General features: G+C 39.9%; 1 protein-coding gene across 3 annotated transcripts; it reads right to left on the bottom strand.

The window, feature by feature from the left end:
- Positions 1 to 803: 803 nt before the first annotated feature.
- ankrd55 (ankyrin repeat domain 55) lies at positions 804 to 26,453 on the bottom strand. Of its 3 annotated transcripts, XM_051908731.1 has the most exons (12): positions 25,976 to 26,453; positions 24,909 to 25,028; positions 24,214 to 24,344; positions 21,812 to 21,921; positions 20,901 to 20,961; positions 10,799 to 10,927; positions 8,752 to 8,936; positions 7,586 to 7,753; positions 4,258 to 4,616; positions 3,958 to 4,185; positions 1,928 to 2,017; positions 804 to 1,334 (listed from the first exon to the last, which is right to left on the bottom strand). In XM_051908731.1, the coding sequence occupies exons 1-12, from the start codon at positions 26,013 to 26,015 to the stop codon at positions 1,063 to 1,065; spliced, it is 1,893 nt and encodes a 630-aa protein (XP_051764691.1). In that variant the 5' UTR covers positions 26,016 to 26,453; the 3' UTR covers positions 804 to 1,062. The 3 variants fall into 3 exon arrangements, with proteins under 3 accessions (XP_051764691.1, XP_051764690.1, XP_051764689.1); XM_051908730.1 differs by having other exon boundaries at positions 3,958 to 4,616; positions 24,909 to 25,025; positions 25,976 to 26,452; XM_051908729.1 differs by having other exon boundaries at positions 3,958 to 4,616; positions 25,976 to 26,450.
- Between the last annotated feature and the right edge of the window lie 1,422 nt (positions 26,454 to 27,875).

Below are 27,875 nucleotides of genomic sequence, written 5' to 3'. Positions count from 1 at the left end.
GCTGAAGACGAGGTGGATTAATTTTGTTTTCGAAGAGAATTCTCCCTCAATTCTACTGAAATTCATTTATGTCTGCGCGAATCATTTCACACCGGACTTCTTTGTGAACGAATGTCAATACAAAGGGACAATACAAAACAGAGGTTGAGCTAAACATTTGTTACTCAAAGATAGATCAGTAAACTGTTTGTGATCCAGCTTACAGTCTCCAGAGTGATACTGGATACGGCAGTAATGAAGGTGAGAGCACTTTATTACAGTTCATCGGAGTTGATTTACGGATATAAAGTTTACCAGTTTATTAAGCACCACCTGAAGAGGCAAAAGGTCTTTATATATTTGTTTACTGTTAGTTGTAACGAGTGTTTCTTTGCTATGTATATTGATGATAATGCAAGGGAGAGAGAGTTTATGGATAATATTTTAATGCACACTTGCACTGTGTTTTTATTAAGCTCTTACAGTGATTTTCTAGAGTGAAAACGGACGCTTCATTTTTTGTGTTAAGTACAATAAATGTCATAAAACTCATCGGTAAAGTCGAACGGGGTCCGGTACAACAGGCTTGTACTAATATAGTGGATAAAAACAAGACGACAATATAAGTTATAACCGTAATCGAACTAAACTATACTTGTTTTATCTCCATGCAGCATATATTCACAGTTTCTGGCATTATAGTGCGTCCTGACTGACTCCTGACACCGGAGAATAGCTCTTGAAGCTCCGTCCTCTTAGGCCAAGCGCAGCAGCTCATTTGGATTTAAAGTAAGATTTGGATATAGTAAGTTATTGCTATTTGATACTTCAACAATTTCCTTTATTAATAACAGTAAACAATAAGCTTAAAGCATGTGTTTACAGTTAAAAGTTCAACCATATGCATACCATAGAAAAAGGTCAGTTGTAAAATCGTATGAAAAAATAGCCTGTTAAGACTCAGTAATTTTATCAAACAGTGATACTTCAGTGTCCTCGTGATTGAAATAAATCCAAATGACACATGAAAAGCTGAACAGTATTACAATTTTCAATTGGTTGCTTATTTTAGGCAAATTTCCATCAGTTTCTGCTCTCAGAGTGATTCTGCGGCCTCTGGGTCGTGAGAGGAGATGGGCTGCGTTTTCTTTGCGGCGGAATGGCTGGAAGAACTTGAATGTTCCGTAAAGGTTCTCCTGTCAGTGGAGTCGGGAAGGAGCCGAGCGACTGGCTTTGGGGAATGCCGGATCGATGCAGTTTGGATGCAAACGGAGGTGGAAGTACAGACAGACTCGCTCCTAGAGAAGATTTTGACTTCTTCACTCCCTGGGAGACCTGGTCCGGTGGTAAGGAAACTGTGGACAACATGAAAGCTGGTTTTGTTAAACCGAAGATGTAAAGAATGCTCATGTTCAGCAAAAATACCAGGACTGTATCATATTTGATTCTAATACAGTATATGTTTGTCATGTAAGGAAGGTCTTGAAGTGTTTAACACATTTTGTTTTGTCTAATTGAAATACATTAGTAAGATCAGTGAAGTGCTATGATGTCTGGTCAGGCGTGATATTTCTATTTTTATTCCAAACATTTAGATGAAAAACTTCTGTGGATGTTATCTATCAAATTAATCAATAGAACCTGCTATTTCAGACTACAGTATTTAAACTCATTAATATGATTGCAAATCAAACCGTGATGTTTTACTTTCAAACCAATTTTTACTTTCTTACTTCAAAATTGTTTGTTATCACAAATCTTTTACATTTTTACACAGAGATTTTTATGTGTGCTAGTATGTGTCTATCTATATTTCTAAACATGCCAATAACACTCCGTGATAGTCTAATAATTCTGTTTTTCTTCAGCATCATGAACAGAGTATTGCATTACAAAGAGTCTTATGAACCATGAAAATATTGTATTAGGACATAAGGATTAGACTTACATCTGTGAGTGCAGTGGTCACGGATTGGAGCAAGACTGTTGCGTGTGAGAGCAGTTTCTCTAACCCTCAGAGGTAAAAGATGATTTTGAGCTGTTTAAAGAAAACACAAAAAACTGCAAGAATTCTGCAAGCATACATTTTATAGACTAATTCACTAATTTATATCTGGGTGGTTCTTCAGTCAGGGACACTTGACTACTTGAAATCTTGAAAATTGAAACTTATTCAAATAATGTTTCATATCAGTGCACGTCAAAACTTAAGAGTACATTTTAAACTGTAAAAATGTTGACAAAAAAAAAGTACATTATATAATTATGTTTTAATAATTCTTTGTCGTGCTTTAAAGAAGTATATTTTGATGTGTTGACTAACATACTAAACACATGTAAAGTACTGTCAGGTTTATGTTTGATCTGTTTAAGATTGAGTTGGTTTTGCACTGTTTTCTGTTCCCATTTCCTTTGTTCCTGCTTCTAGTTAGTCTCCTAGGTTACTCATTATGTAATTAGTCACATCAGCTGTTTCTCATTTCTTCCAGAGGTTGTTTTCAAGCCCTGAGTCTGGTTCAGTTCAGTTGTCTGTTGTTGCGTTTTACCAAAGACTATAGTATAACACAAGACTCATATAACATAATCACTCATATTTTTTTGAATGGGAGAAAGTGCAACGCACAATATGGCGGAATAAGTCCCGCCTTCTAAATAAGATTGGTAAAGTCATCCCATCACTGCAGCGGCCGTTAGACACTCCAGTTCCTATAGAAACAGTTAGCTTGATCCAGCCTGAAAAATACCTTTTTTTTTGTCATGATTCGAGCATTTAGAAACAAAATTTATGAGACAGTTGTTGTCAGATTTCATTGGTGATTTCAAATATGAAATTTAATCGAAAGCTTGGCAAACAACTTTGGAGAATTTGATGTTTCCCCATTCAAAGAGATAGGAACTGCGCTTGCATGCCCGAGAGGCGTTTCAAAGATGGCAGCCGAGTGTAATTACTTGTCTTAAAGGGACTTTGGTTTTACATGGTTGTTCTGTTCCGTGTTCTGAGTATCCTGAGTATTTTTTAAATAAATTTTGAAGACTGCTGCAGTTAGATCCTGTTCCAACTTCATTTGCAACCTGTTTGTGACAAGTACTTGTTTATAATTTTAACTGTAGTGTGTTATTTAATATTACACTTCAAGTTAATATATTTTAAATGTACTAAATTGGAGCTTCGACATTATGAATATGTACGGTAATTACAAGTTCAGCTAATTGCATTGCAAATCAATTTCAACTAACACATTTTTATCTAATTACAGTTAACATGCAATTAAGTGTCTGAAAACATTACATTCAGTTCACACTTAAGTGTGTGTGTGTGTGTGTGTGTGTGTGTATATATATATATATATATATATATACACATATATACATATTATATATATATATAATTTTTTCTAGTTTTTAGACATTTGGCAGACTTTCGCTAATTTGGGCCTGCCTTATTACTTATTACGTAAATTATATATAATTTACATAAGTACTCTTTTTAAAATTATGGGTAAAATTATCGAAAGTCTGCCAAATGTCTAAAACTAGGGAAACTAATTTGGAACCATTTGCAGTTATTATAATCTATCTTTTAAAACATAAATGATTTTTAAAGCTGCAGTCTGTAACTTTTGGTGCTCTAGCAGTTAATAAACAAAACCGCATGCTTTTTGTGGAAGAACCTTGTAGCCGGAACTACTTTTCTCTGTTTATGTCTATGACGAATCCCGCAGGTAATGGGCTACTCCACAGCGGTGGCGACCCAACCAGTCTAAAATAGTCCAAATATAAACACTTATTATAGGTGTACCGTAGTAATTCAGGATAAGACAAAAACACGTTTTGGAAAATGGATTCATGATGTACTTGCTCATTATAAACATTTTGTACATTTTGAACAGTTACGGACTGCAGCTTTAAAATAAATCAACAGTCAAAAATGTTCACCTAACTGAAGAATCACCTAAGTGCCAATATGGAATACCTTACCTTGGTCATTTCTCTGTATGTATGGTGAGTGATTTGAGCACAGCACATCTAAAGGACTTGAAGTTCCATGCAGCAGCTTGTCAAGTAGCCGTTCAGATGGAGTTGAGATCCATGCTTTGTGAGTCAGTATCTGACTGGATTCAGTCTTCCATGCATGTCCAAAAGCTTGGTCTTTACTTTTACCATCAAACAGGTCGTGCTCGCTCTTGCTCTTCTGTGACCTGTGTGCTAAATGTCCTACCACATGACCTCCACTGGTCTTGTGGGCCAAAGTTTGAGAATTTGCCAGCAAAGACTTACCTAGAGTGATTGGAGGAAGACTCTGTGTGCGTATGGGTGGGAGACTTAGGAAGTCTTTGCTGGATGTGTCCTCAATGAGGTGGGCTTTCTCAGAGGCATTATTTCGTTTTCTGACAGAAGAGCTGTTTTCACTCTCGTCTCTGGCTAACGGTTCAACAACACAGTCGAACATAGTAATGATGTCGTCCACCTCAGACGTCTCTTCTTTGAGCTGACAATCTTGACTCAAGTCTATCTGCTGAGAAGGATGCAGTTCCTTCTTCTTTTTGCAGAAGATGTGATTCAGCATGCGAAATTTCCCCTCCTTGCGTATAGAAGAGTCACTGTTTTGAGCATGCGGTGGCCTGCTTGAATCAGACCTGTAAAAAAGTATGGCCATCTTTAGTTTAGTTTATAAATACTTTATGGGAACTCTCCCTGCATTTTACGTCTGAATTATACAAGAACAAAGTATATTTCTTCTTTTTATGCTACATAGAGGCATGGACTCTAAACGTGTCCTGTGCTTTCTGACACCAAGACATTAGCGGCAGATCGTTTCAGTCCTGCAAGCTGCGAGGTGGATCCTCCATGGATCGGATTTGATGGTCCAGCACATCCCAAAGATATTCAATCAGTTTGAGAATCTGGGGAATCTGAAGGCCAAGGCAACACCTTGAACTTGAACTTGTCATGTTCCTCAAACCATTCACAAACCATTTTTGCAGTGTGGCAGAGTACATTATCCTGCTGGAAGAGGCCACAGAGGCCCCATCAGGGAACACCATTGCCATGAAAGGGTGTACATGGTCTACAGCAAGGTAGGTGGGTAGGTGGTATGTGTCAAAGTAACATCCATATAATTTGCCAGGAGCCAAGGTTTCCCAGCAGAACATTGTCTAGAGCAGTGTTTCCCAAACTGGGGGATGCGTACCTCTGGGGGTATGTGAGGTGACAGAGGGGGTATGTGAACAAAATGCACGTTCATTTAATTCTACCCCACCTTAAAAGCAAGGATATATTTCTAACAGGCAAAATGGCGTAAATACATGACATCCAATCAAATTACCTCATCTTTTGTGGTCAAAACTGACTGCATCCACACAAGCAGCGCACATATGATAGATTGTGTGCAGAGTATGCTGCCTTAGCCTTAAGCCCAGGACACACTGCACGATTTTCAGCTATCCCAGAAGAAAGATTGCCATTGTGAATCAATTGTGGCGATTTCTGTGATCGTGGCTCCTAATCGGTGGTCCTATGTGTCATACAGTCAGAGAGGTTCAAAGACAGCCGTTTTCACAGTCTTGCAACCAAAGATAACCAACCCAGAAATAATTTTCTGACAGTGTCGGAAATTCAGCATGATCATCGCACAGGGTGTTTGCTGCTACGACCTACGTGTACTGACCAGCCAATAAAAATGCGATATGAAATCAACGCGAAATGGCGCTAAACTTTGTCTTTTTGTTTACCACTAGAGCATGCTGATGAAGTTTTATTCTTCTATAGAAATAGTCTACATGCTTGTCGTACCCAAGTTTAATAGATCCATGTCGCACAGTGTGATTTTTAATGATCTTATAGGATTGCTAAAATCGAGCAGTCTGTACTGGGCTTTAGCGCTACATTACTGTCGTTCTCGACAATGTACCTTTGTAAAAGTGGGGATTTAGCACTTACTAACATGCAGAACAAATAGCCTATATACCCAGACTGTGCATAGAGATCGATTTAAAGGGTTAGTTCACCCAAAAATGAAAATAATGTCATTTATTACTCACCCTCATGTAGTTCCACACCCGTAAGGCCTTCATTCATCTTCGGAACACAAATTAAGATATTTTTGATTAAATCAAATCAGTGAATTGGAGCGCCAAAGTCACGTGATTTCAGGAGTTTAGCCGTTTGATAGGAGATCCGAGTCACTGATTCGATTCGTAAAGCTCCGAAGCAGTGTTTTGAAATCAGCCCATCACCATATTGTTGAAAAGTCATTATTTTGTTTTTTTGGCGCACAAAAAGTATTCTCGTCGCTTTATAATATTAAGGTAGAACTACTGAACTCGCATGAACTGTTTTAAATATGTTTTTAGTACCTTTATGGATCTTGAGAGAGGAAATGTCATTGCTTTGAATGCAGGCCTCACTGAGCCATCGGATTTAATAAAAAATATCTTAATTTGTGTTCCGAACATGAATGAAGGCCTTACGGGTGTAGAACGACATGAGGGTGAGTAATAAATGACATTATTTTCATTTTTGGGTGAACTAACCCTTTAAGATGCAAACTCTCTTCAATAGAAAAACATACCCTGTCTAAATTTTTTTTTTTTAATGTTGATAATATATTATACGTGCAAGAATGCAACTTTTCCCAACACGAATGCAAACGTGACACTGGGTAGCAAAAGAGTAATATTAAGTAATGTACATTTGATGTACAGAAGGGGAGCTTGATTGACGCTTCATGGGCTAAGGAAAGGGGGCTTGCTCTTCAAGTTTTGACTGCCCCACTTACAGCTCACGCACTAAATGGTCTTCCATTGGCCAGTGTCTCACAGGTCACTGCTTTGTTGAGTCTCACAAATGGCAACCACACTGAAGAACTGGTGTTTTATGTGTTGGACTCCTCATTCACTTCTATAGTTGAAGGTCATCCTTGGCAATCTCTCCATAACCACCACACCCTCTGGGCAAAGAATTTAGTCAACAATTTGCCATGGTGACATATCTTTATCAGTGTCAGGTGGCCAGCATTATCCATCCCTTTTCTTCTCTTTTTTGTCAAGAAGAAGGGCGTGCTCCTCGCAGCCCTGCACTGATTATTGGGACCTGAACTGTTAAGAACAGGTACCCCTACCTCTTATGTCATTAGCCTTCAAGATCTTGCAATGGCAAGGTAATTCATGAAACTACACCTCCACAATGCTTGGTCTGGTCTTGTTTTGAGAAGGCAAAGATTGGAAGATGGCATTTTGTCTTATGGACTGTTCTCCTGGCTCACACGCCCTCAGTTGTTTCCCCATTTCTCTCCACCCCCAGTCAACTGCTGGCTTAGATTCTGTCTCTACGATTGAGGATCTGCCTTCTGTGTGCCTTTGCCTAACTTTTCAATAAAATTGTGGAGGAAGTTTCGCTAAAATTCCTCAACACTGGTGTGAAACTCTACTACAGGGAGTGTTTAGTTGCAGTTATTGATGCTAATGGGGAGAAGTCAGTTATTGATGCTAAGGGGGCATTGCTTCTTTAAAAAAGTCATAGATATGTCAATATGTACCCAACAAATAAGTGCCAATTGACAATTTTTTTTCTTTCCAAAAAATTGAACAAAATCTAAATGACAAACCTGTTTTCAGTGGAGAGGAGTTTAATGCATGCAGTATGACCACAGTACATGGCGTAGGTGAGGGGCGTATTCTCGTTAATATCTCGAGGGTTGGGCTCCACTCCCAGCTCCAACAATACCTGCACACAGTCATCTTTACCTGCTGCAGCGGCCCAGTGAAGAGGGGTCCTGACAGAAAAACAGATATTATGTTGTATAATAATAAAGAACATGGGGGTGTTGGGCTCATGGTTAAGAATATGACATCATTATAATAAGTACGACTCAGGAACTGCCACTGTTATCCATCAGTATTTTGTTCTAAAAGTGAAGTATTGCCAGCTAACTATACTGTAAATTTTGAAAAAGAGTGTTCATACATAAAAATGCACGATGTTTACTAAAGGGGTCCTATTATTAGCTTTCGTTTATATGTAATGTTGCTGTTTGAGCATGAAAAAGATCTGCAAAGATCCAAAGCACAAAGACGCTCCAAAGGGAGTTAATCTGTATATCAGTAAACACAGTTTCTGAACTCCCTGAAATGCCTCCATTGTAGTACTGAGTTTTCTTCCGGGAACAAACACGTCAGAATATTCCTCATTTAAATACCCTCCCAAGTCATATGCAAAATAAAAGAGCAGTGTCTGGTTGAGTTAGTAGTGTGTTTAGGTAAGGAGTGTGACATTTCCCAAAAATGCTTGAAGCAGTTGAGCAATCACAACACACTGGTCCAGCCGACCAATCAGAGCATAGTGCGCTTTTCGGAAGGAGGGGCTTCATAGAGACAGGACCTAAACAGAGCGTTACTGACAGACTGGGAATAGAGGAGATGCAACAAAAAAAATGTGTTTTTTAAACAATCAAGCATAGATCCCAAAAACCAAATAAAGACTTTGAAAAGGGGCATAATATGTCCCCTTTAAGAATTTTGACATTAAGGAAATTGCTCCTACAATGCTTCTATGGAGATACTAGAGTTTCATTCTGTCATCGCAAATATAAGAGTATAAATAATGTCCTCCAAACCAATGGCCAAAATTCTCTGTTAAACACTGTTGCTAGCAAAACCAAGTTTTGCCGTAGTTGTCCCTCTGGTAAACAAAAAAACACTCCATATGAACACAGACATGCTTAAAAACTGATGCGACACTCCACTCACATATCACACAACATGTTTACTGTACCTTTCATCCACATCTAAAGCTTGCAAGTTGGTCTCAGGAATTCGAGACAGTTCATAGATGATGTCACTGAAACCTGCAGCGGCGGCAATGTGAACGCAGGTCTTCCCGTTTTCATCATCATAATTGATCACAGAGGAGCCCAGATTATGGTCAAGAATGAGGGAACACATTAACTGGCTGCCACTCTGCCACATAGTTAAAAAACAATGAGACATATAAATTAATAATCAACTTGCTATGTACATATATAAACCATCTTTTATAATGAATTTAAGACATATACAGTATTAAATTGCCTGATGAAACATGATGTCTTCCTTACAAAGAAATAAAAATACTAATATTCTAATTATAAATATAATTATGTATGAATATAGATCTAAATATATAATGTATAAAACAGTATGAATGTTTGCTATAGTATACCAATACAATATAACACATAACCAGGGGCCAGATTCACAAAACATTCTTTGTCAATTTCTTCTTATTTTCTAACTTAAGAAAAAAAGATAAGAATATTTTGTGTTTCCAAAAACTTTTCATAAGAATTTTCTTATCTTTTTTTTCATAAGATTGTTCTTAAGATAAAACTTAAGAAGTATTCATTTTCCCAAAAAGAATGTTTTTAAAAATCATTGTGAATTACTTCTCAAAATTAGAATAACCTCCAACTAAAGATTTTTAATTAATTTATTCGGTTGTTTCAAATATTAACATTACACTAGCTAACTAAATATAATACATATTACTACTAGTACCATATGTGGACGAGTAAAATGTCTGAAGTGACACTGATCGATCATTTGCATCTATACATTATGCGTTCACTTAAATTAGAACTAGCGAGGCAGCACACAGATACAGGACACATTCACTCTAGAGAAAGTACAAGTAAGACGGAGTGCAAATGAATGGGAAAGACCGCTGCATCTTGAGACGGGCTCTTTTAAAATAACTATTTTAACTTGACAAGGTGCTTTAAAAACATAAGGCTGAGCAATTAACTTCCATCAAGCCAGTCGTACGATATAGTCTGCGTGTTTATTACAATATGTACGGTAATCTGCAGGCAGTGCAAAAAGACTTGGAGGTGTTTTTCATTTCTGCGAGTCTTCAGCAATATCCGCCTTTCAATCAAAAAACACCAAAACTTTTTTCTTAAAAAAAAAATTAAGATGTTCTTAAAGGGTTAGTTCACCCAAAAATGAAAATTATGTCATTAATTACTCACTCTCATGTCGTTCCACACCCGTAAGACCTTCGTTCATCTGCAGAACACAAATTAAGATATTTTTGATAAACTCCGATGGCTCAGTGAGGCCTGCATCGCCAGCAACAACACTCCCTTTTTCAAAGCTACTAAAAACATATTTAAAACAGTTCACATGACTACAGTGGTTCAACTTTAATATTATAAAGTGACAAGAATACTTTTTGTGTGCCAAAAATAGCTTTAAGAATCATTTGTTTCGAATCAGTGGTTCAGAGCACCAAAATCCACTGATTTGAAACAACAGATTCGTAAAGCTTCGAAGCTTCATGAAGCAGTGTTTTGAAATCGCCCATCAAGATATTGTGGAATAAAGTCGCTATTTTGTTATTTTTGGTGCACAAAAAGTATTCTCGTCGCTTTATAATATTAAAGTTGAACCACTGTAGCCACATGAACTATTTTAAATATGTTTTTAGTAGCTTTCTGGGCATCTGAAAAAGGGAGTGTTATTGGAGGCCTAACTGAGCCATCAGATTTTATCAAAAATATCTTATTTTGTGATCCGAAGATGAACAAAGGACTTACGGGTGTGGAATGACATGAGGGTGAGTAATAAATGACATAATTTTCATTTTTGGGGGAACTAACCCTTTAAGAAAAAATTTGAGAACTTTTTAAGAATTTTTCAAGAATTGCATATTTTTATGAACTTCTTAGAATTTATCTTAAGAATTTTCTTAATTCTTTATTAAGAAGATTTTCGTGAATCCAGCCCCAGAAAACCATACTGTAGTAACACTTAAGAATTATGTCTTTGTTTATGATTTGTACCTGCACAGCCCAATGAAGCGCTGTTTTAAAGTCTTTGTCTACAAGCGTCGGGTCAGCTCCTTTCTGCAGCAGGGCCTGCACATGCTCTGGTCGGTTATGGAAAGAAGCCCAGTGAAGAGCTGTCATTCCCTGCCAAAGCACAATCAGGTGGTTACACAGGTTACACAAGTGCTCATGGCTCTTACTCTATAGTAGCAAATGGAGCATCAGATGACAATGAAAAATGTTCCCTGTACAAACTGCAAAAATACAACAAACCTACTGTTATTTAAAGGACAAAATGACAGTACAGCATGATACAATAACCATGATTTTTACAAATGGATAAAAGTGTATGAAAACTTATAAGTATGACCATAGGCAAACTTTTTTTTTTTTTGCTGTAAGGGTGACTCTCATGAAACCTGGCAATATGCATTCAGGTCATTAATGTCTGTCACCCTACAATTAAAAACAAAGAAACAGAAGCCTATTATAGACTGTTACTTTTATGACAATAGGTATGTTCGACCGGGCGGTGTATGACATCAAAGTACCGTGAGAGAGATTTGAAAGCATACGGAGTCATCTGCTCTCGCTGTACTTTCACAGTATATTTTTCTGCTAAGAAAATTATATCATGTCCATACATTTTTCATGACATTCCCCCTTCAAAAATGGAATGGAACCTGCTAAATTCATGAATAACACTAAATAAAATAAAATCAAAAAACATATTCTGAATGAGATAAGTACATTCACTGTTTTGACTCTTGTCTTCACTTAAGTTCACAAGAATGTTCTTTTAGTACACTGCAGTGACTTGCTCAAGTGAACAGCCTACCGTCACATTTTGAGTCGTGTTTTGTTCTGTTTAGTAGTTCATGTTTAGAGTTTGTTTTTCATTAGTCACATGTTCCCTTTTGTTCTCAGTTTCCCACCACTAGTTTGTATCCTTGGTTACTGATTTGATTAGTGTTTGAGTTCAGGTGTGTCTTGTTAATTTGCTCCTCAGTTCTGTCTATTTAAGTCCTGTGTTTGTTCAGTTCAGTTGTCAGTTATCTGTTGTACATACCTGGTTGTTCTGTTTGTTTTCTCAGTCAAGTGTCTTGTTTCTAGTTCTTTTTAATAAACCTTATACTGCTGCACTTAGATCCTACCTCATCATTTGCTGCAACCATGTGTGACACCTATCCTTTATCATACTTTTAAAAAAGTAATTATTACAGAAATAATGTACTTTAAAAGAATATACTTAAGTGCAAACTGAATGTAATGTTTTCAAAACACTTAGTTATTTGCGGTTAAATAAAAGTGTTTTATAGTTTAAATTTATATTAAATGCAATTAGCTGAACTTAACAGTGCTTTTTTTCAACCCACTTTAGTGATACTTTATATCTTACCTATACTTTTTCTGTTGAAATGTGTAAGTCATGTATTTAATTATGTTTTTAATTACACATTTTTAATGATTATGTTGTACATTTAAAATATATTACCTTTACATGTAATATTGAATAAGACACTACAGTTAAAATTATAATCAAGAACTTTTTAGTGCTTTAGTGTTAGTCAACACATCAAAATAAGTGTACTTTGAAGCACGGAAAAAGATTATTAAAACCCTCTGGGGTCTGAGGATTTTCGGGGCCCTGGAGAAGTTTTGACATGCATTGACATTTGTGCTTTTTTCAGTTGTTCATAAACATATTAATGGAAAAAGTGTCATTACACTGTATTCAGCACAAACTAGGCTACCATAATATGTGAGGAACATGTATGTACATGTTTGTGTTTTTGAAGGAATAACGTTTATGCGTGGTTATTGAAAAAACAAAAAACTTAAGTCACTGAAATAAAGCCAAAAAATATATATTAAATCTGTGTTCACAAGACTTCTGGGTATTGGAGGTTGTAGACTAGAGTTTTTGCTTCAAAATGATGTAAAAATTATCCTGCATACTCGTTTATTTATAACAATATATTGATTTAGTTTTTGTAAGACACTTTTTGTCAAGAAACACAGTATGCGTGGAGGCGTGAATCATCATGAATAATGGGTGATTTACACCTGAGAAGACAAAAGAATCGCATAAAGACATCTAATGAGCTGCATATTAATGAGGCCTTTCAGTCAGGTAGGCTGTGAAAAAACCCTCTGTGATCATGTCTCAAGCTCATCATGGTGTATATCAAACATACAGAAAAAACAGCAATACTGTGAAATATTATTGCAATTTAAAATAATGGTATTCTATTATATACTTTAAAATATAATGTATTTCTGTGATGCAAAGCGTCTGAACATTCATGTTACCTCTATGGCATTTCATATAGTCTTTTAGCTTAAAAGCATGCACATTTGGAGAAATATTGATGGATTCTCATATGTTTATGTCAATTTTCTATACAGAGGAGTAATATTTATTCAATATTTATTGTCATCACTGTGAGCGCTGAATACTGTGTTTTCAATTCATACTTGCAGCCGGAGGGCGCTCTGTACACCTTTAGTCCACAAATTACTCTAAAGAAGAGCAGGAAATTCAGGAACTAACGGCATGTCTTCCAGAGATCGCTAACCATGGCTTTAACATCCAGATAAACACTTTTCAAGACAATAAATGCACGATTGAGATGATATATACATGTATTGCCTCAGAATTTGCGTCTGAATAGCGCTCGCTCCGTGGGCGTGGCCGCATTAGCGGATAATGAGCTGAATCACGGGCGTCTGACATGTGTCACTTTTCATACAGATTACATAAACACAGAATATTTGTTTTCGATTTGACTTACACGATTTAAAACCTGACATTTCAACGTTTTTTAGACATAAGTCTCATTTTTGTGTCATTAGTATTCACTAAGTTACAGTTCATTTTCTGAGAACTATCAGATTAAACTTCGTTCAGAGGGAGACGAGAGATCACGCATCATGTTAGTTTTCTTTATTTTGCAAAAAGGTGGTATCGCCGGCGTGACCGCTGACCCGAGGGAGTTAAAACATAATGGTTTAAAATACACTTCAAAGTAAAACTTTTAATTTGACATTATTAGACACTCTCACAGAGACGAACTCCGTGATTCCCTCCTTTGGCCATCAGAGGGTGCCCTCACCAGAGTACTGACACACACACACAGACTCACACGCTACATTTCCCATCAGCCCCGTACCTTGGCACTGATCACCACATCCAGCTGCAGCTCATTATCAGGACTATATAAGCTGTCTTCAGTCTCGCATTCATTGTGAGGTCTTGTATTACTACGGTTTGCATTTCTGAGCGGTCTTCATTGTTATTGCCTGCCTGTTGTTGACCCTGTTTGATCCCCGTTTACGATTCTCTGCTGCCTGCCCTTTGGACTCTTTGCCTTGATTCTGACCTGTGATTGTTATCTGCCTGCCCTGACCCATTGCCTGTATTACAACTACGATTCTGCCTGCTCTCTGCTGTCCCAGTCTGTCGTTGATTGACCATTGCCTGTCTGACCACGATCACTGATTAATAAAGCCTGCATATGGATCCCACTTCGTGTGATGAGTCGTTACAGAAGACCTCGCCATTACCAGATCCAGCGGCTTTCTCTCATCTGTGTGCAACGATGTCGGCCCAGGCCAGCCAACTCGCTGCCCATCAGCACCAGCTCAACCGACTCCCCTCCCTCACGGAAGAACTGGTAAAGGCGCTTCAAAATCTCCATACAACTGCTCCCACGGCGTCCTCAACACCCGCTGCAGCCGCCATTACACACGTGGCAGAAACGCCGTCGCAGGTTAACCCCCGTCTATCGTTTCCTGGGAGGTTCAACGGTGACCCAACAAAATGTAAGGGGTTTCTTCTGCAATGCTCCCTCTTTGTTAGCCAACAACCCACGCTATACCCCACCGAGGCTGGGAAGATCACTTTCGTCTGTTCACTACTCACTGGTAAAGCATTGGAGTGGATTACAGCTGTATGGAGAGACGATGGCTCAGCCTTTCCCTCATTCGAGTCCTTCATGCGGAGATTCCGTGAGGTTTTCGACCACCCCAACGAGGGCAAAGGGGCAGGTGACCGTTTACTGGAGCTCACCCAGGGGAGAAGAACGGCAGAGGAGTATGCCCTCACCTTCCGCACACTCACTGCTCAGACTATGTGGGTGAGTGATACGCTCAAAGTACTGTTTCGGAGGGGTTTGTCTCATGAATTACAAGCTGAGCTGGCCTGTCGTGATGAGGGAAGGGACCTAGACCAATTCATTGAACTCGCCATACAGATTGATTAACCTCATTAGGTCTAGAAAACCCAACCACCCAAGCACTGCTCGCACTCCCTCATACGCTGTTACAGACGAGACTGAACCCATGCAGGTCAATTCATATCACCTGTCAACAGAGGAAAAGAACCGTCGGCTCTCTCAACGCCTGTGTCTATACTGTGGTCAGCCCGGTCATCTGAGAAGTTCCTGTCCGTCACGTCCCAGTCCTGAGAACCAGAGGCCGGTGAGTTTCATTACTGATGCTCTAGATCCTGACGTGTGTTACTGTGCCCATCACCATAACTGTCAATGGCCAGCAGATCGCAACGACAGCCCTGTTGGACTCGGGAGCTGCGGGAAACTTCATGTCTCACGGTTTTGCCCGACGTCATTGTATTGCCCTCATTGAATGCTCTTCTTCCCTGACAGTGGAGGCGATAGACGGCCGACCGCTGAGCACCGGACATGTGACTGCACTCACGCAAGAGCTTGTGATGCAGACGGGTCTCCTCCACACCGAGACCATCCAATTCTACATTCTGCCCACCTCCAACGCATCTATCATTCTTGGCTTACCCTGGCTTCGCAGACATGACCCTCATATCTCCTGGAGAGAGGGTCAGATCATCCAATGGAATAATGCCTGTTACCCCAAATGTCTCTCATATGTCTCTCCTCTCTCTATCAGAACCATCAATGGCAACGAACAGACCCCTGATGCCAACCTGCCTGAGGAATATAAGGATTTATCAGTAGCCTTCAGCAAGGTGCATGCTTCTAAACTGCTGCCCCATCATCCCTACGACTGTGCCATCGACCTCATCCCAGGGTCCACGCCTCCGAAAGGTCGTATCTTTCCCCTCTTACAACCGGAGTCTGAGGCCATGAGAGCGTATATTGAGGAGGAGTTAGCTAAGGGCTTCATCCGACCATCAACGTCCCCCACCTCTGCTGGTTTCTTCTTCGTGCACAAGAAGGACGGTGGACCCTGTATTGACTACAGGGGACTCAACAAATTTACGGTAAAGTTCAGGTATCCACTACCCCTGGTCCCAGCTGCCCTTGAACAACTACGCACAGCCAAGTACTATACCAAGCTCGATCTCCGCTGTGCTTACAACTCAATTCGGATTCGAGAGGGGGATGAGTGGAAGACCACCTTCTCTACAGCTACTGGGCACTATGAATATCTTGTCATGCCATTCGAGCTGGTCAATAGTCCGTCTGTATTCCAGGCTTTCATCAACGACGTCTTCAGGGACATGCTCAATAAGTCTGTCATTGTCTACATTGATGATATCCTGATCTACTCCGACACCTTAGAGGAATACGTCCATCAGGTCAGAGCAGTACTCAAACGACTCATTCACCATCAATTGTACACCAAAGCAGAGAAATGTGAATTTCACAAGACATCAACCGCCTTCCTGGGTTACATCATCAGCCCAGAAGGAATCGCCATGGACGAGCAGAAGGTTACCGCCGTTCTCAACTGGCCTCAACCAACCACGCTGAAAGAACTGCAAAGATTCCTGGGATTCTCAAATTTTTATAGACGTTTCATCAGGAACTTCAGTGCTGTGGCCAACCCGCTAACGTCTATGGTAAAGAAGGGGAACAACCAACTCACTTGGTCCACAACCGCCATTCAAGCTTTTCAACAGTTGAAAGAATGCTTCATCACTGCTCCCATTTTACATCACCCTGATCCAGATCTCCCCTTCGTGGTAGAGGTAGATGCCTCCAGCTCTGGTCTTGGCGCTGTTCTCTCTCAAAGACAAGGCAATCCTCCCAAGCTCTATCCATGTGCCTACCACTCAAGAAAGCTTAACGCAGCAGAGAGAAATTATGACGTTGGAGACCGGGAACTCTTGGCCATGAAGGCAGCCATTGAGGAGTGGCGTCACTGGCTAGAGGGATCTACTCATCAGTTCATAGTACTCACTGATCACAAGAACCTCGAATACCTAAGAACAGCTAAAAGACTCAACCCAAGACAGGCTCGATGGTCATTATTCTTTTCCAAATTCAATTTCACAGTCATATATCACCCTGGATCCAAGAACACAAAAGCTGATGCCCTGTCCAGACAGTATGAAGGTGACCAATCACTTCAACTTCCGGAGACCATAATTCCGTCCAATCTCATTGTTGCCCCAATTCAGTGGGAAATTATGACCGAACTTGAGCAGGCCAACGCATATCGAGATCCCCACCGAATGCCCTCCTGACAAAGTCTTCGTCCCAGAAACCCTCTGCAACCGTATACTCGAACAGGTCCACAGCCTACCCTCCTCAGGGCATCCTGGAATTACGGCCGCCATCCATCTGCTGCAGAACCGGTTCTGGTGGCCAACCTTGTGCAAAGACACCACCCTATTCGTGAAACAGTGCCAAACTTGCAATATCCATAAACAATCTCGCCAATTACCCGCTGGTCTACTTCAGCCTCTGCCCCTGCCACAAAGTCCCTGGTCACACATTGCCATCGACTTCATCACAGATCTCCCAGCCTCCAACAGTTACGCCACCATACTAACTGTCATAGACCGATTCTCCAAAGCATGTTGCCTCATACCTCTACCCAAACTGCCCACAGCCATGCAGACCGTCGAACACCTCTGCAACTGGGTATTCAGCATCTACGGCCTACCAGAGGACATCGTCTCCTACAGAGGACTGCAGTTCACCTCTCGACTCTGGTCAGCATTCTTTCAAGCACTTAATGTCAACATCAGTCTTACATCCGGGTATCATCCTCAGTCCAACGGACAAATTGAAAAATTAAATCAAGAACTCCCTCGCTTCCTTCGATCATACTGCAATCAACACCAAAACGATTGGGCCCGCTATCTGATGTGGGCGGAATACGCACAGAATTCTATACGAAAGGCAGCTACTGGATTAACCCCTTTCCAATGCATCCTAGGATTCCAACCGCCTCTCTTCCCGTGGTCAGGAGACCCCACCGATGTGCCCGCAGTCAACGACTGGTTAAACAGGAGTGAAGCCACCTGGAACCAAGCTCACACTCATCTTCAACACACTGTGCGCCATCAGAGAATGCAAGCTGACCGTCATCGTCATCGTGCTCCAGAATACCGTCCTGGTCCGTGGGTGTGGCTCTCAACCCGAGACTTGCATCTCAAACTTCCTTGCAAGAAACTCAGTCCAAGGTACGTGGGTCCATTCCAAATAACACGCCAAATTACACCTGTCTCATTCCGTCTTGCCTTGCCTAATCACTTTCGTATCTCCCCTACATTTCATGTATCCTTGGTCAAGCCCGCTGATGGTCCCAGCGAGGAGGGGGAGGAGGTGTCCGGTGAGCAGGGTCCCCTACCCATCATGGTGGAGGGCGAGGAGGCCTATCATGTCCGTGAACTGCTGGACTCCAGGTGCCGAGGAAGGATTCTCCAATATCTGGTCGACTGGGAGGGGTATGGTCCAGAGGAACGTTCTTGGGTCAACGCGGATGACATCCTCGACCCCAATCTCGTGGAGGAATTCCACCAAAATCACCCAGAAAGACCGGCGCCGAGGTCTTCCACGTGGTCGAGGAGCTGGTCTCTCTGGGTGATTTTTTTTTTTTTTGGTGGAATTCCTCGACGAGATTGGGGTCAAGGATGTCATCCGCCAGGAGTTGCTCACAGGGAGGGGGCTCTGTCACAGAGACGAACTCCGTGATTCCCTCCTCTGGCCATCAGAGGGTGCCCTCACCAGAGTACTGACACGCGCACACACAGACTCACACACTACATTTCCCATCAGCCCCGTACCTTGGCACTGATCACCACATCCAGCTGCAGCTCATTATCAGGACTATATAAGCTGTCTTCAGTCTTGCATTCATTGTGAGGTCTTATATTAATACGGTTTGCACTTCTGAGCGTTCTTCATTGTTAGTACCTGCCTGTTGTTGACCCTGTTTGATCCCCGAATACGATTCTCTGCTGCCTGCCCTTTGGACTCTTGATTCTGACCTGTGATTGTTATCTGCCTGCCCTGACCCATTGCCTGTATTACGACTACGATTCTGCCTGCTCTCTGCTGTCCCAGTCTGTTGTTGTTGTTTGACCATTGCCTGTCTGACCACGATCACTGATTAATAAAGCCTGCTTATGGATCCCACTTCGTGTGACGAGTCATTACAGACACACTATTATATGGTGACCGGGAGGGGACGTGTTCGCTTCGCTTAGTTTTGTTGTAGACACAACATATTAACTCATGGGAACATAAGTCATGGCCACAAGATTATTTTGTCAAGGTAACGACATACTTATGTCATGACCACAAAATGTAAAGTTGTGGCCTTGAGATCCTATGTTGAGGGAATGATATATTTTTCTTGTGGCCAGGACTTCTTTATGTTGAGGGAATGACATCTATTTCTCATGCCCACGAGTTAAATGCATAAACAACCTGCACAACCATAGCAGCCTGGAATTGTCAGAAATGAATAGGCCTTTAATATTGTTTATTTTTAATTAAGAAAGTGTGGAATTAGGAAATGATTATATTAACATATTGCCTATTATATTGTATTGCGCACAATGGTGCCTATAGAGAATGTGAAGCTGACGTCACGGCGTGCTGAGTTCTGGGTAACTGTCTTGTTTAGACGCCATATTAAGAGGATCGCGCTACCTTACTGCTATTTAGTTTAAGGCAGTGTTTTGAATTTCTGTAGTGATTGTGAAAAATTTTGCTATTTTAGGTCCTTCAAGCTGCATCAGAACCTCCATAGTAACTCAGATCAACGTTCAGGGAGGAAACTGAACAATGCAATACGTTTTTCGCCTTTTCTATGTGTAAAAACACTAAGGGAAGCAGGTTGAGGGGATGACGAGAAGATGTCAGAGAGCAAATCTATTAATAATGTCACTGATTAAACCCACTGCCAATCACTCAATAAAATAATCAATCAAATAATCACATTGTTGAGTGTTTTTGAAAGTTTTGTATTTTGTTTGGTTTAAAATTACCATTGCGAGTATGATTCTCACAGTTTGTCTGCTTGTGAATTAGCAGATCTTGCACACAGCCACTGCAAAACTGTTCACAGGCTTCTAGGGATTTGATTTTGGTTGTCGTGTGTTGAAATAAATATATAAAAACCAGTGTGTCAGTGTGTGTCCGCTGAATGCGACACAGAATCTCTGATTCTCCTGCGTGGCCATGGGAAAGTGAGTATTTACTATGACAACAGTCAAAGTTCAGTTACATTTAAACGTTTCCAATGAAGAAATGGGTCGACTTCTGTCATCTTGTTAAACACATTTTTATTTGGACATTTCTACCATGTGACGGCTAAAGCGGCAGCAGCAAGTGTACACAGTTTTCATGGTAACATGTGAGGGGAATTCTGCAAAACTACAGTGAAAACATCAAATTATCATGCAATGCAATAAAATAGCTTCTCTTCCATGCAAACAATGCCACTGAGAATGTGAATATTTAATTTAAAGGCAAAAACAAAACAAAAGGTGCAGGTATCTGTATTAATTTCAGTATCAGTAGAGGAGAACGTTCCTCCTAAGCCGCCCCAGACTTATCACGTTCCCAAGAGTTAATGTGTCGTGGCCACAACAAAACTGAGTGAAGCGAACAAGTCCCCTCCCGGTCACCATACTATTAAAAGTGTACTTATGTGTGTTAAGAAACAGTCATGAAAGTGTATTCTCTTTAAGTACATTTAAGTGGTCTTTTATTTCATTAATATATATTACCTGCAAGTAGTTTTTTAAAATAATATATATTTTTAAGATTTAAAGTACCCTACAAGTGCACATTCAATACTATTAAGCACACTTCTTTTTCACAAGGGTTTTACAAAGCTAAAAGTCAAATGACTGAGTACACCTGCTCTGACTCACCTCATTGTCTTGATGATTGATTTCACACAGTGTTGACTGCTGTAGCAGCACAGCCATGAGCCTTAAGCAAACAAACAAAGCATGTTTATTATTCCATAAATGCTGCATGCATCATTTTAATTCCATAATAGAAAGCAAACCAGATAACCAATGAGAAAAAAATGTACAACAGAAGTTGATTTTCTAAATCAGGAGTGGAACAGCAATGGAACAGGGAACAGGTGTGAACTAATCAAAAACCATGACAACAAACAATCAACAAGAACTCAAGCATATACAATAGAAGTGAAAACTAAACAGAACATGACAATGAACCTAAACACAACGTGATCGTGACAATTATAATTATTATTTTAAAGAAAATTAAAATTTTTCCCATTTTTTTTTAATCAAGGAATGTGCATTAAGAAAATAAATAGGGTTGATTTTTGGTTTCAGATTGATTTTAACAACATATCTTATTATCTTGTCTTAACTCAAATATTTCCAGTCCATTTTCAGTCTATTGATCGATGTTGTCAAGTTTATTGGCTGAGATTTGCTTTCCATCTCTGAAATCTGTTTTCTAATTTCCCTCTCATAATTTGCTAAATGCACAGCAAGTTTTCTGCTAAATGGACAGTGAGAAGGAGGAAGTTCCACTACACTGCATCTATTGTTGTTCACACAAATTGATAACTGACATGGGTTGAATTCCAGGAGCCTACTGATGAAGATAACTGATTAAAGAAAATGGAAATGGCTTTGCTGTGTAACATGTGTAACACAATTCTGCAATGATTTCATTACAAAACAATGCAGGGTGGGCAATGTAATGTTTTTTTGTTTACGGAAATTTTACTGTAATACTCACCACTTCTTGTTTCAATAACCTATTTGCAATAACAAATTCTATTTATTCTCCTCATTACCTGAAGTCAGTTTCAGCAGTAGCAGCATGAATTGGCAAGCGTCCATTCTTATCGGGAATGTTCTGTTTTGCCCCGTTCCGAAGCAAACACACACAGCCTTCCAGCCAACCCTGCAGAAGATAAAAACCACCAGATCAAATTCCAGTAAAAGTCATTCAAAAAAATAAACAACCATTTAATTCAAAGTAATGAAGGTCACTGCAACTTTGTACATGACAGTTAATAAACATGCTGAAGAATCACAATCCACTGACAACAGAGCAGACAAAAAAGGCAAAAATGTGCATTTTTAAAGAGGACCTATTATGCTTTTTCGCATATTCAATGTTCTTTAGTGTGTAATGTTGCTGTTTGATAATGAAAAAGGTCTGCAAAGTTACAAAGCAAAAAGTCACTCCAAATGGAGTTATTCTCTGTATCAGGGGTGCCTGAGTTCAGATCCAACCCTGATCAAACAGTGTGTTTGAAACTTGAGTTACAGGCCTTGTCCCAAATGGCACAATTAATGCAATTACGGTAGGGTTGGGTATCGTTTGAATTTTAACGATTCCAATTCTGCTTATCGATTCCGATTCTTATTGATTCCAGTAAGGTAAAAATAAAACTTATAAAACTTACTTAACTTACTCTATTATTCACGTTTATTCTAAATTTATTGCAAAACATTTCATTGTAGCTGAATACCATGAACAAATATCAACAGGCTAAAGAACATTTACACAAGGAACTTTTGCCTATGGTTTAAAAATAGCATAGCAAAAACAACTAGCCTAACTAATATAAATTTCAAGAATTATTAAAAACAAGTAAACACTCAGTAATTAAAAAAGAACAAATGAACATTAGCAGTCTCACAAATAAATACAACTGAACAAAGATACGATCGAAATAAACAGTGTTTTAAGATTTTCAAATATTCAGGTACATAAACTGTAATCAAATGTAAAATAACACTGCACTTTATAAATAGAATATACATTACAAATATAGTTACAAAAGTTATTCAATTAAGAACAGCGAGTGAATTTTCTCTTTGTCTTTTGTTGTTTGATTAACATTATTATAGAGACGGCAGCAGGACTATTAGGCAATATACGGTTATGCGCTTTCTTTGTCAACTGTTTACGTTCACTTAAGACATAACCGACTGTGTTTACGAGAATATTTTGACATATATTTTTGTGTATTTGTCCATTCAAGTGCAAAAAAACACATAAAGGCCCGGGTATACTTCATTTTCCGGGTTCCGCTGCATCTCACACACAGTTAAGGATGTGAGCCTTTCAAAGTATACTCCTTTGGCTGTGAGCACGGAAAGACGCACACTACATAGTGGACAGCTGTTTTCAAGTGCTCAAGTTACTCACACATGCGCTATTGTACACGGACCATCCGCGGACCAGTCTCAAAAATTGGGCTGCAAGCGGATGGGGTGTGCGGATGTCTGCGGACCCTCCTGATGACGGAAATTACGTCATGTGGGCGGTGCGTGGACGCGGACGGCCGAAGTATACTTTGGGCTTTAGAGAACTCAGTTCGGTATCGTGCACTATACAGTATGAGAGGCGGCTTTCTGTGCGCACGTTTTGGATTTGCGCGCACCACAAAAAACAGCGCACAAGTCTTCTTGCACTTGAATGGTATAAAATCACTTTTTCTGTGTGCGCACTTTGGATGTGTGCACAGCACAGAAACAGCGTGCAGGTCTTCTTGCGCTTGAATGGTTTAAAATCACATTAAAATCCCTTTTTCTGTACGCGTGCTTTAGATGTGTGTGCAGCACACAGTGCAGAAAACAGTGCGCAGGTCTTCTTGGGCTTGGATGGCTTAAAGTCATATTAAAATGCACAGAAAAGAAATCGATAAAAGGAATCGAAATTTTAATTTTATAACAAGTATCCGATTCCAGACCTTAAGTCGATTTTCGATTCCCAACCCTAACTTACGGTCTTGTGTACTTACTTACAATGGCCGCCGCGTGCACGTAATCGTTAAGTCCACAAGACCGTAGGGTGTCCCATTTGTCATTTTATGTTTCAGAAGGGTTCTTGCGAGCCCCCAGTTTGCAGTCGATATGCACTTTTGCCGAGCCCGCGCTGAAGTGAGCTCCACAGCAGACTTCTACCCGACAGTATAGTAAGGGGTGTGACATTTCCCAAACATGCCTGAAGCGGTTGACCAATCACAACACACTGGTCTAGCCGACCAATCAGAGCACAGTGCGCTTTTCGGAAGGAGGGGCTTCATAGGAACTAGGACTGGGAAGAATGTGGTTTTTTAAACATTCAACAATGAAAACTTATTCTAGTAGAGCCCAAAAAAATCAAGACTTTGTAAAAGGGCATAATATGGCCTCTTTAAAGGAATCCAGCTAATCAGTGATCCTGAAAGTGTTTTCATACAAGGTATGTCGCTAGAGAGAGGGACGTCCGTCCACAGGCATCTTGTGTGTTGATAGAAGCTCCCATCTTCAGCAGCAATTTCACAGTATCCACCTGTCTCCCAGACACAGCATGCATCAGAGGTGTGGAGCCTGTCGTCGAGACATAAGCAGTCAGAAACTCTCAACAGCTGTTTTCATTCAAATTAAAATGTAGGTCAGCCCTTCTGTAATCTGTTTATGATGATGGCTTATTTCTGTCTCAGCTTTGTTGAATATGTGGATTGTATGACAATGATCAGAGGTTTTCAAATTTTGAGTGATGAAACCATGAAACCTCTCATGAAATACCTTTTCCTCATTAGGGTTGTGGATGGCTGCTAGGCCTTGCTAAGTGGTTGCTTGGCACAGCAAAACATCCCACCCTCAATCACATTTAGGTTTCTAAATACACTTTATTGTACGTATTACAGTAATGGTAAACTTTAAAATAATATACTTAATTGCAAACGGAATGTGATGTTTTCAGATACTTAATTGCATGTTGGAACTGGAATTAAATGAAAATATATTACAGTTTAAATTTGTATTAAATGAACTTTTAAGTGCTTTTTTGACCTGCTTAAGTAGGACTAAGTATATACTCATATGCCATTTCATAATTACTTCTCTGAAATATGGTTAAAATGTAGTGCAGAATGTTGTGTGAAAGAATACCTTCCCCATCACAGCACTCCAGGATGGACGGGTCCTCTCGTATGGTGGCGGTCAGCGTGTTGACGTCGCCGTTTGCTGCCGCCTGGTACACCACATTCAGATCAACCTCCTCAGCAGCTTCTGGGAGGAAAACGTATGAAACGGATCACTAAATAACATCTGCTGGGTGTAAATATAATGCTGTATACTGACACATTTTTTCTTGAGCATTTCAGTTCTGCTTTACAGGAGAATAAGTGGAAGTTGTCAATGTCACAAGAACCTTTAGGTCTTGCTTATCATTGACTTGTCCGAGGCCGAGAGAAGCAGGTGTTTGAAGTTATGGGCTTCTCTATAGAAAAGAATTAAGATCTATCAGATGTTTCTCCTAGAAACTAATGAGATTAAATAGACAGCAAATGGAGAATTTTGCTTTTCAAATGTCACTCCAGTTTTTTCTGTAGAGCTGCAATCAAAAGTGAGAAATATTAATATAAACTCAAAACGTTTCTCTCCAAATTCTTCCCAAATGAAATGATTTGAGCTTTTATAGCTCAGTACTCTTTCTGTTGTCAACAACTGGAAAATTAATGAACAAAGGAGATATGGAGAGAGCGTTGATGAAATGACATATACTGAGAAATCATTACGGCTTGAACAACCACTTGAGAAATCAAATTATGTTCCTTTGGGCTTATATATATAGTCTAGGGTGCTTGCTGGGTGTACATACATAACAACGCAGAAGATCCGCTGACAGAGCTTCTACCAGAGACCTCATTAGACTACAACAGAAAACCCTAGGGATCCTCATGAAACATTTAGATGGTGGCCCTCACCCCATGTTTTACAAATCAACAAAGTCATAGTCGCTAGTACTCTTTATTCTGATGGGTTACCTTCAGTCCTATACATAAACAGATGGCAACCCAAACAAATGATGGGCTATGGCAAAGCCCGCTGATAAGCATTACCATGGCAACAGTGGCAGCGGCACTAACACCTCCTTGTTATCAGCTCGTGTGTGTGTGTGTGTGTGTGTGTGTGTGTGTGCGTGTGTGTGTGTGTGTGTGTGTGCAGTGCTTTACCTTTGTGCTGCTCAAATACGGATGAAGAGTTGAACTCCATTATCAAATGCAGCTTTCAGAGAAATCCCTCTAGTGCCCACGACATGATGATGTCCCTCCGCTCCTGATTCCAGCACTGTCCGCACACAACGACTCAAAACGCTCGCATGGAGACAGCAAAAAGGCGGAGAGCGATAGACACGGAAAGAAAAAACGGCTGCTGGGACAGGAGAGGCTGAGAGCGCGTCCGCAGGTGTCGCAGATGCGTGAGCATCGGTTCCTGGAGGCGGCTGGAGGGGCTGCTCCGTTTGATTTTGCGTGATGTGATGGGGAAACACACTGAGCATGTGCAGAAGCCTGGTGGCATTACTAGTGTTACCGTGTTCAGAACATTAAACGCTGTAGAGACAGTACTGCCGTGTGTTCTTCACTCTAGCGGTTATTCCTTTAATGGGTTAGTTCACCCCAAAATGAAAATTCTGTCATTAATTACTCACCCTCATGTAGTTCTAAACCCGTAAGACTTTCGTTCATCTTCGGAACACAAATGAAAATCTTTTTAATTAAATCTTTCCATCCCTCCATCGACAGTCCACACATACCACTTTCAAGCCCCAGAAAGGTAGTGAAAACATAATTAAAGTAATCCATGTGACTCCAGTGGTTTTAACCTCAATTTTATGAAGTGATGCGAGTGCTTTGTTTGCGCAAAAAAAAATAAATAAATAAATAAATAAATAAATAATAATAATAATTTAGCTCTTTATTTACATAATACCAATGCGCGTTCAAGCAACAACGTCTGCTCTTGCATCAACACAACATGTATGCATCGTGGTGCTCTGGTGAACGGGTGTTGAAGATAATATTTTGAAAATAAAGTGGTAAATTGTGTTTTTTTGCGCAAATAAAGTACTCGCGTGACTTCATAAATTTGAGGTTAAACCACTGGAGTCACATGGATTACTTTTATGATGCCTTTACTATGCTTCTGGGTTTTGAAATTGGTAGTTGCATACGTTGTCAATGGAGGGGCAGAAAGCTCTCGGATGTCATTAAAAAGATTTTCATATGTGTGAACGAAAGTCTCTTACGGGTTTGGAACTTCATGAGGTTGAGTAATTAATGACCGAGTTTTCATTTTTGGGTGAACTAACCTTTTAACCAGTGATTTCTTTAACCAGGCTAAGTTAAGGAAGTTCCAGGGGACTTTTTCATTTAGCTGTGTAGAACGTATACCACAGACATGACCTAAAATATTAGGGATGTCAGCAAATATTAATAATGTCCATCTTTTTTTTATTTATTTTTTTTACATTATTCTGTTGTATTCTGTTGTTCTCTATTCTATTCTATATTAGGTACTTTATGTCCCATCTTAATTTTTACAATCTTCTGTTATTCTATTCTATTCTATAGGATGTTTTGTAGTAATTTCATGTACTGTCAGGTCTTCATGTCAAGGCTAAACCTGTTATGATCTTGTTAAAACAGAATCACCATAAAAGTCCTTCACACATATTTTCATTTCATTCATATGTATCATGCTGCCTGTCACCATGGGAACCCTCGAGGACATCATGAGAAGCAGTCACTGTGCAGCAGTGAGTCCATGCCTACACGCACTGATTCCAGAGATAAACTCAAATATCTCACGACCTCCACATCATAATTCTCTTTAAGAATCAGTCACATGTAGAATAAAGCCCGTTTTTGACAGGGTGCCAATTCAATTGTGATTCTAATCAGACTCTCGGATAGTGACGTCAATGAATAGAATGAAATGTTTCATTCATAACAGCAGCAGCTGCATTCTGCTAGTGGAAAGGGGCGTTCCAGAAGAGAGAGAGAGAGAGAGAGAGAGAGAGAGAGAGAGAGAGAGAGTGTGTGTGTGTGTGTGTGTGTGTTTGTGACATATCAG

The sequence above is a fragment of the Ctenopharyngodon idella genome, chromosome 10 (assembly GCF_019924925.1).
Source record: "Ctenopharyngodon idella isolate HZGC_01 chromosome 10, HZGC01, whole genome shotgun sequence".
Taxonomy (NCBI): domain Eukaryota; kingdom Metazoa; phylum Chordata; class Actinopteri; order Cypriniformes; family Xenocyprididae; genus Ctenopharyngodon; species Ctenopharyngodon idella.
This window is presented reverse-complemented; position numbering and strand designations above follow the sequence as displayed.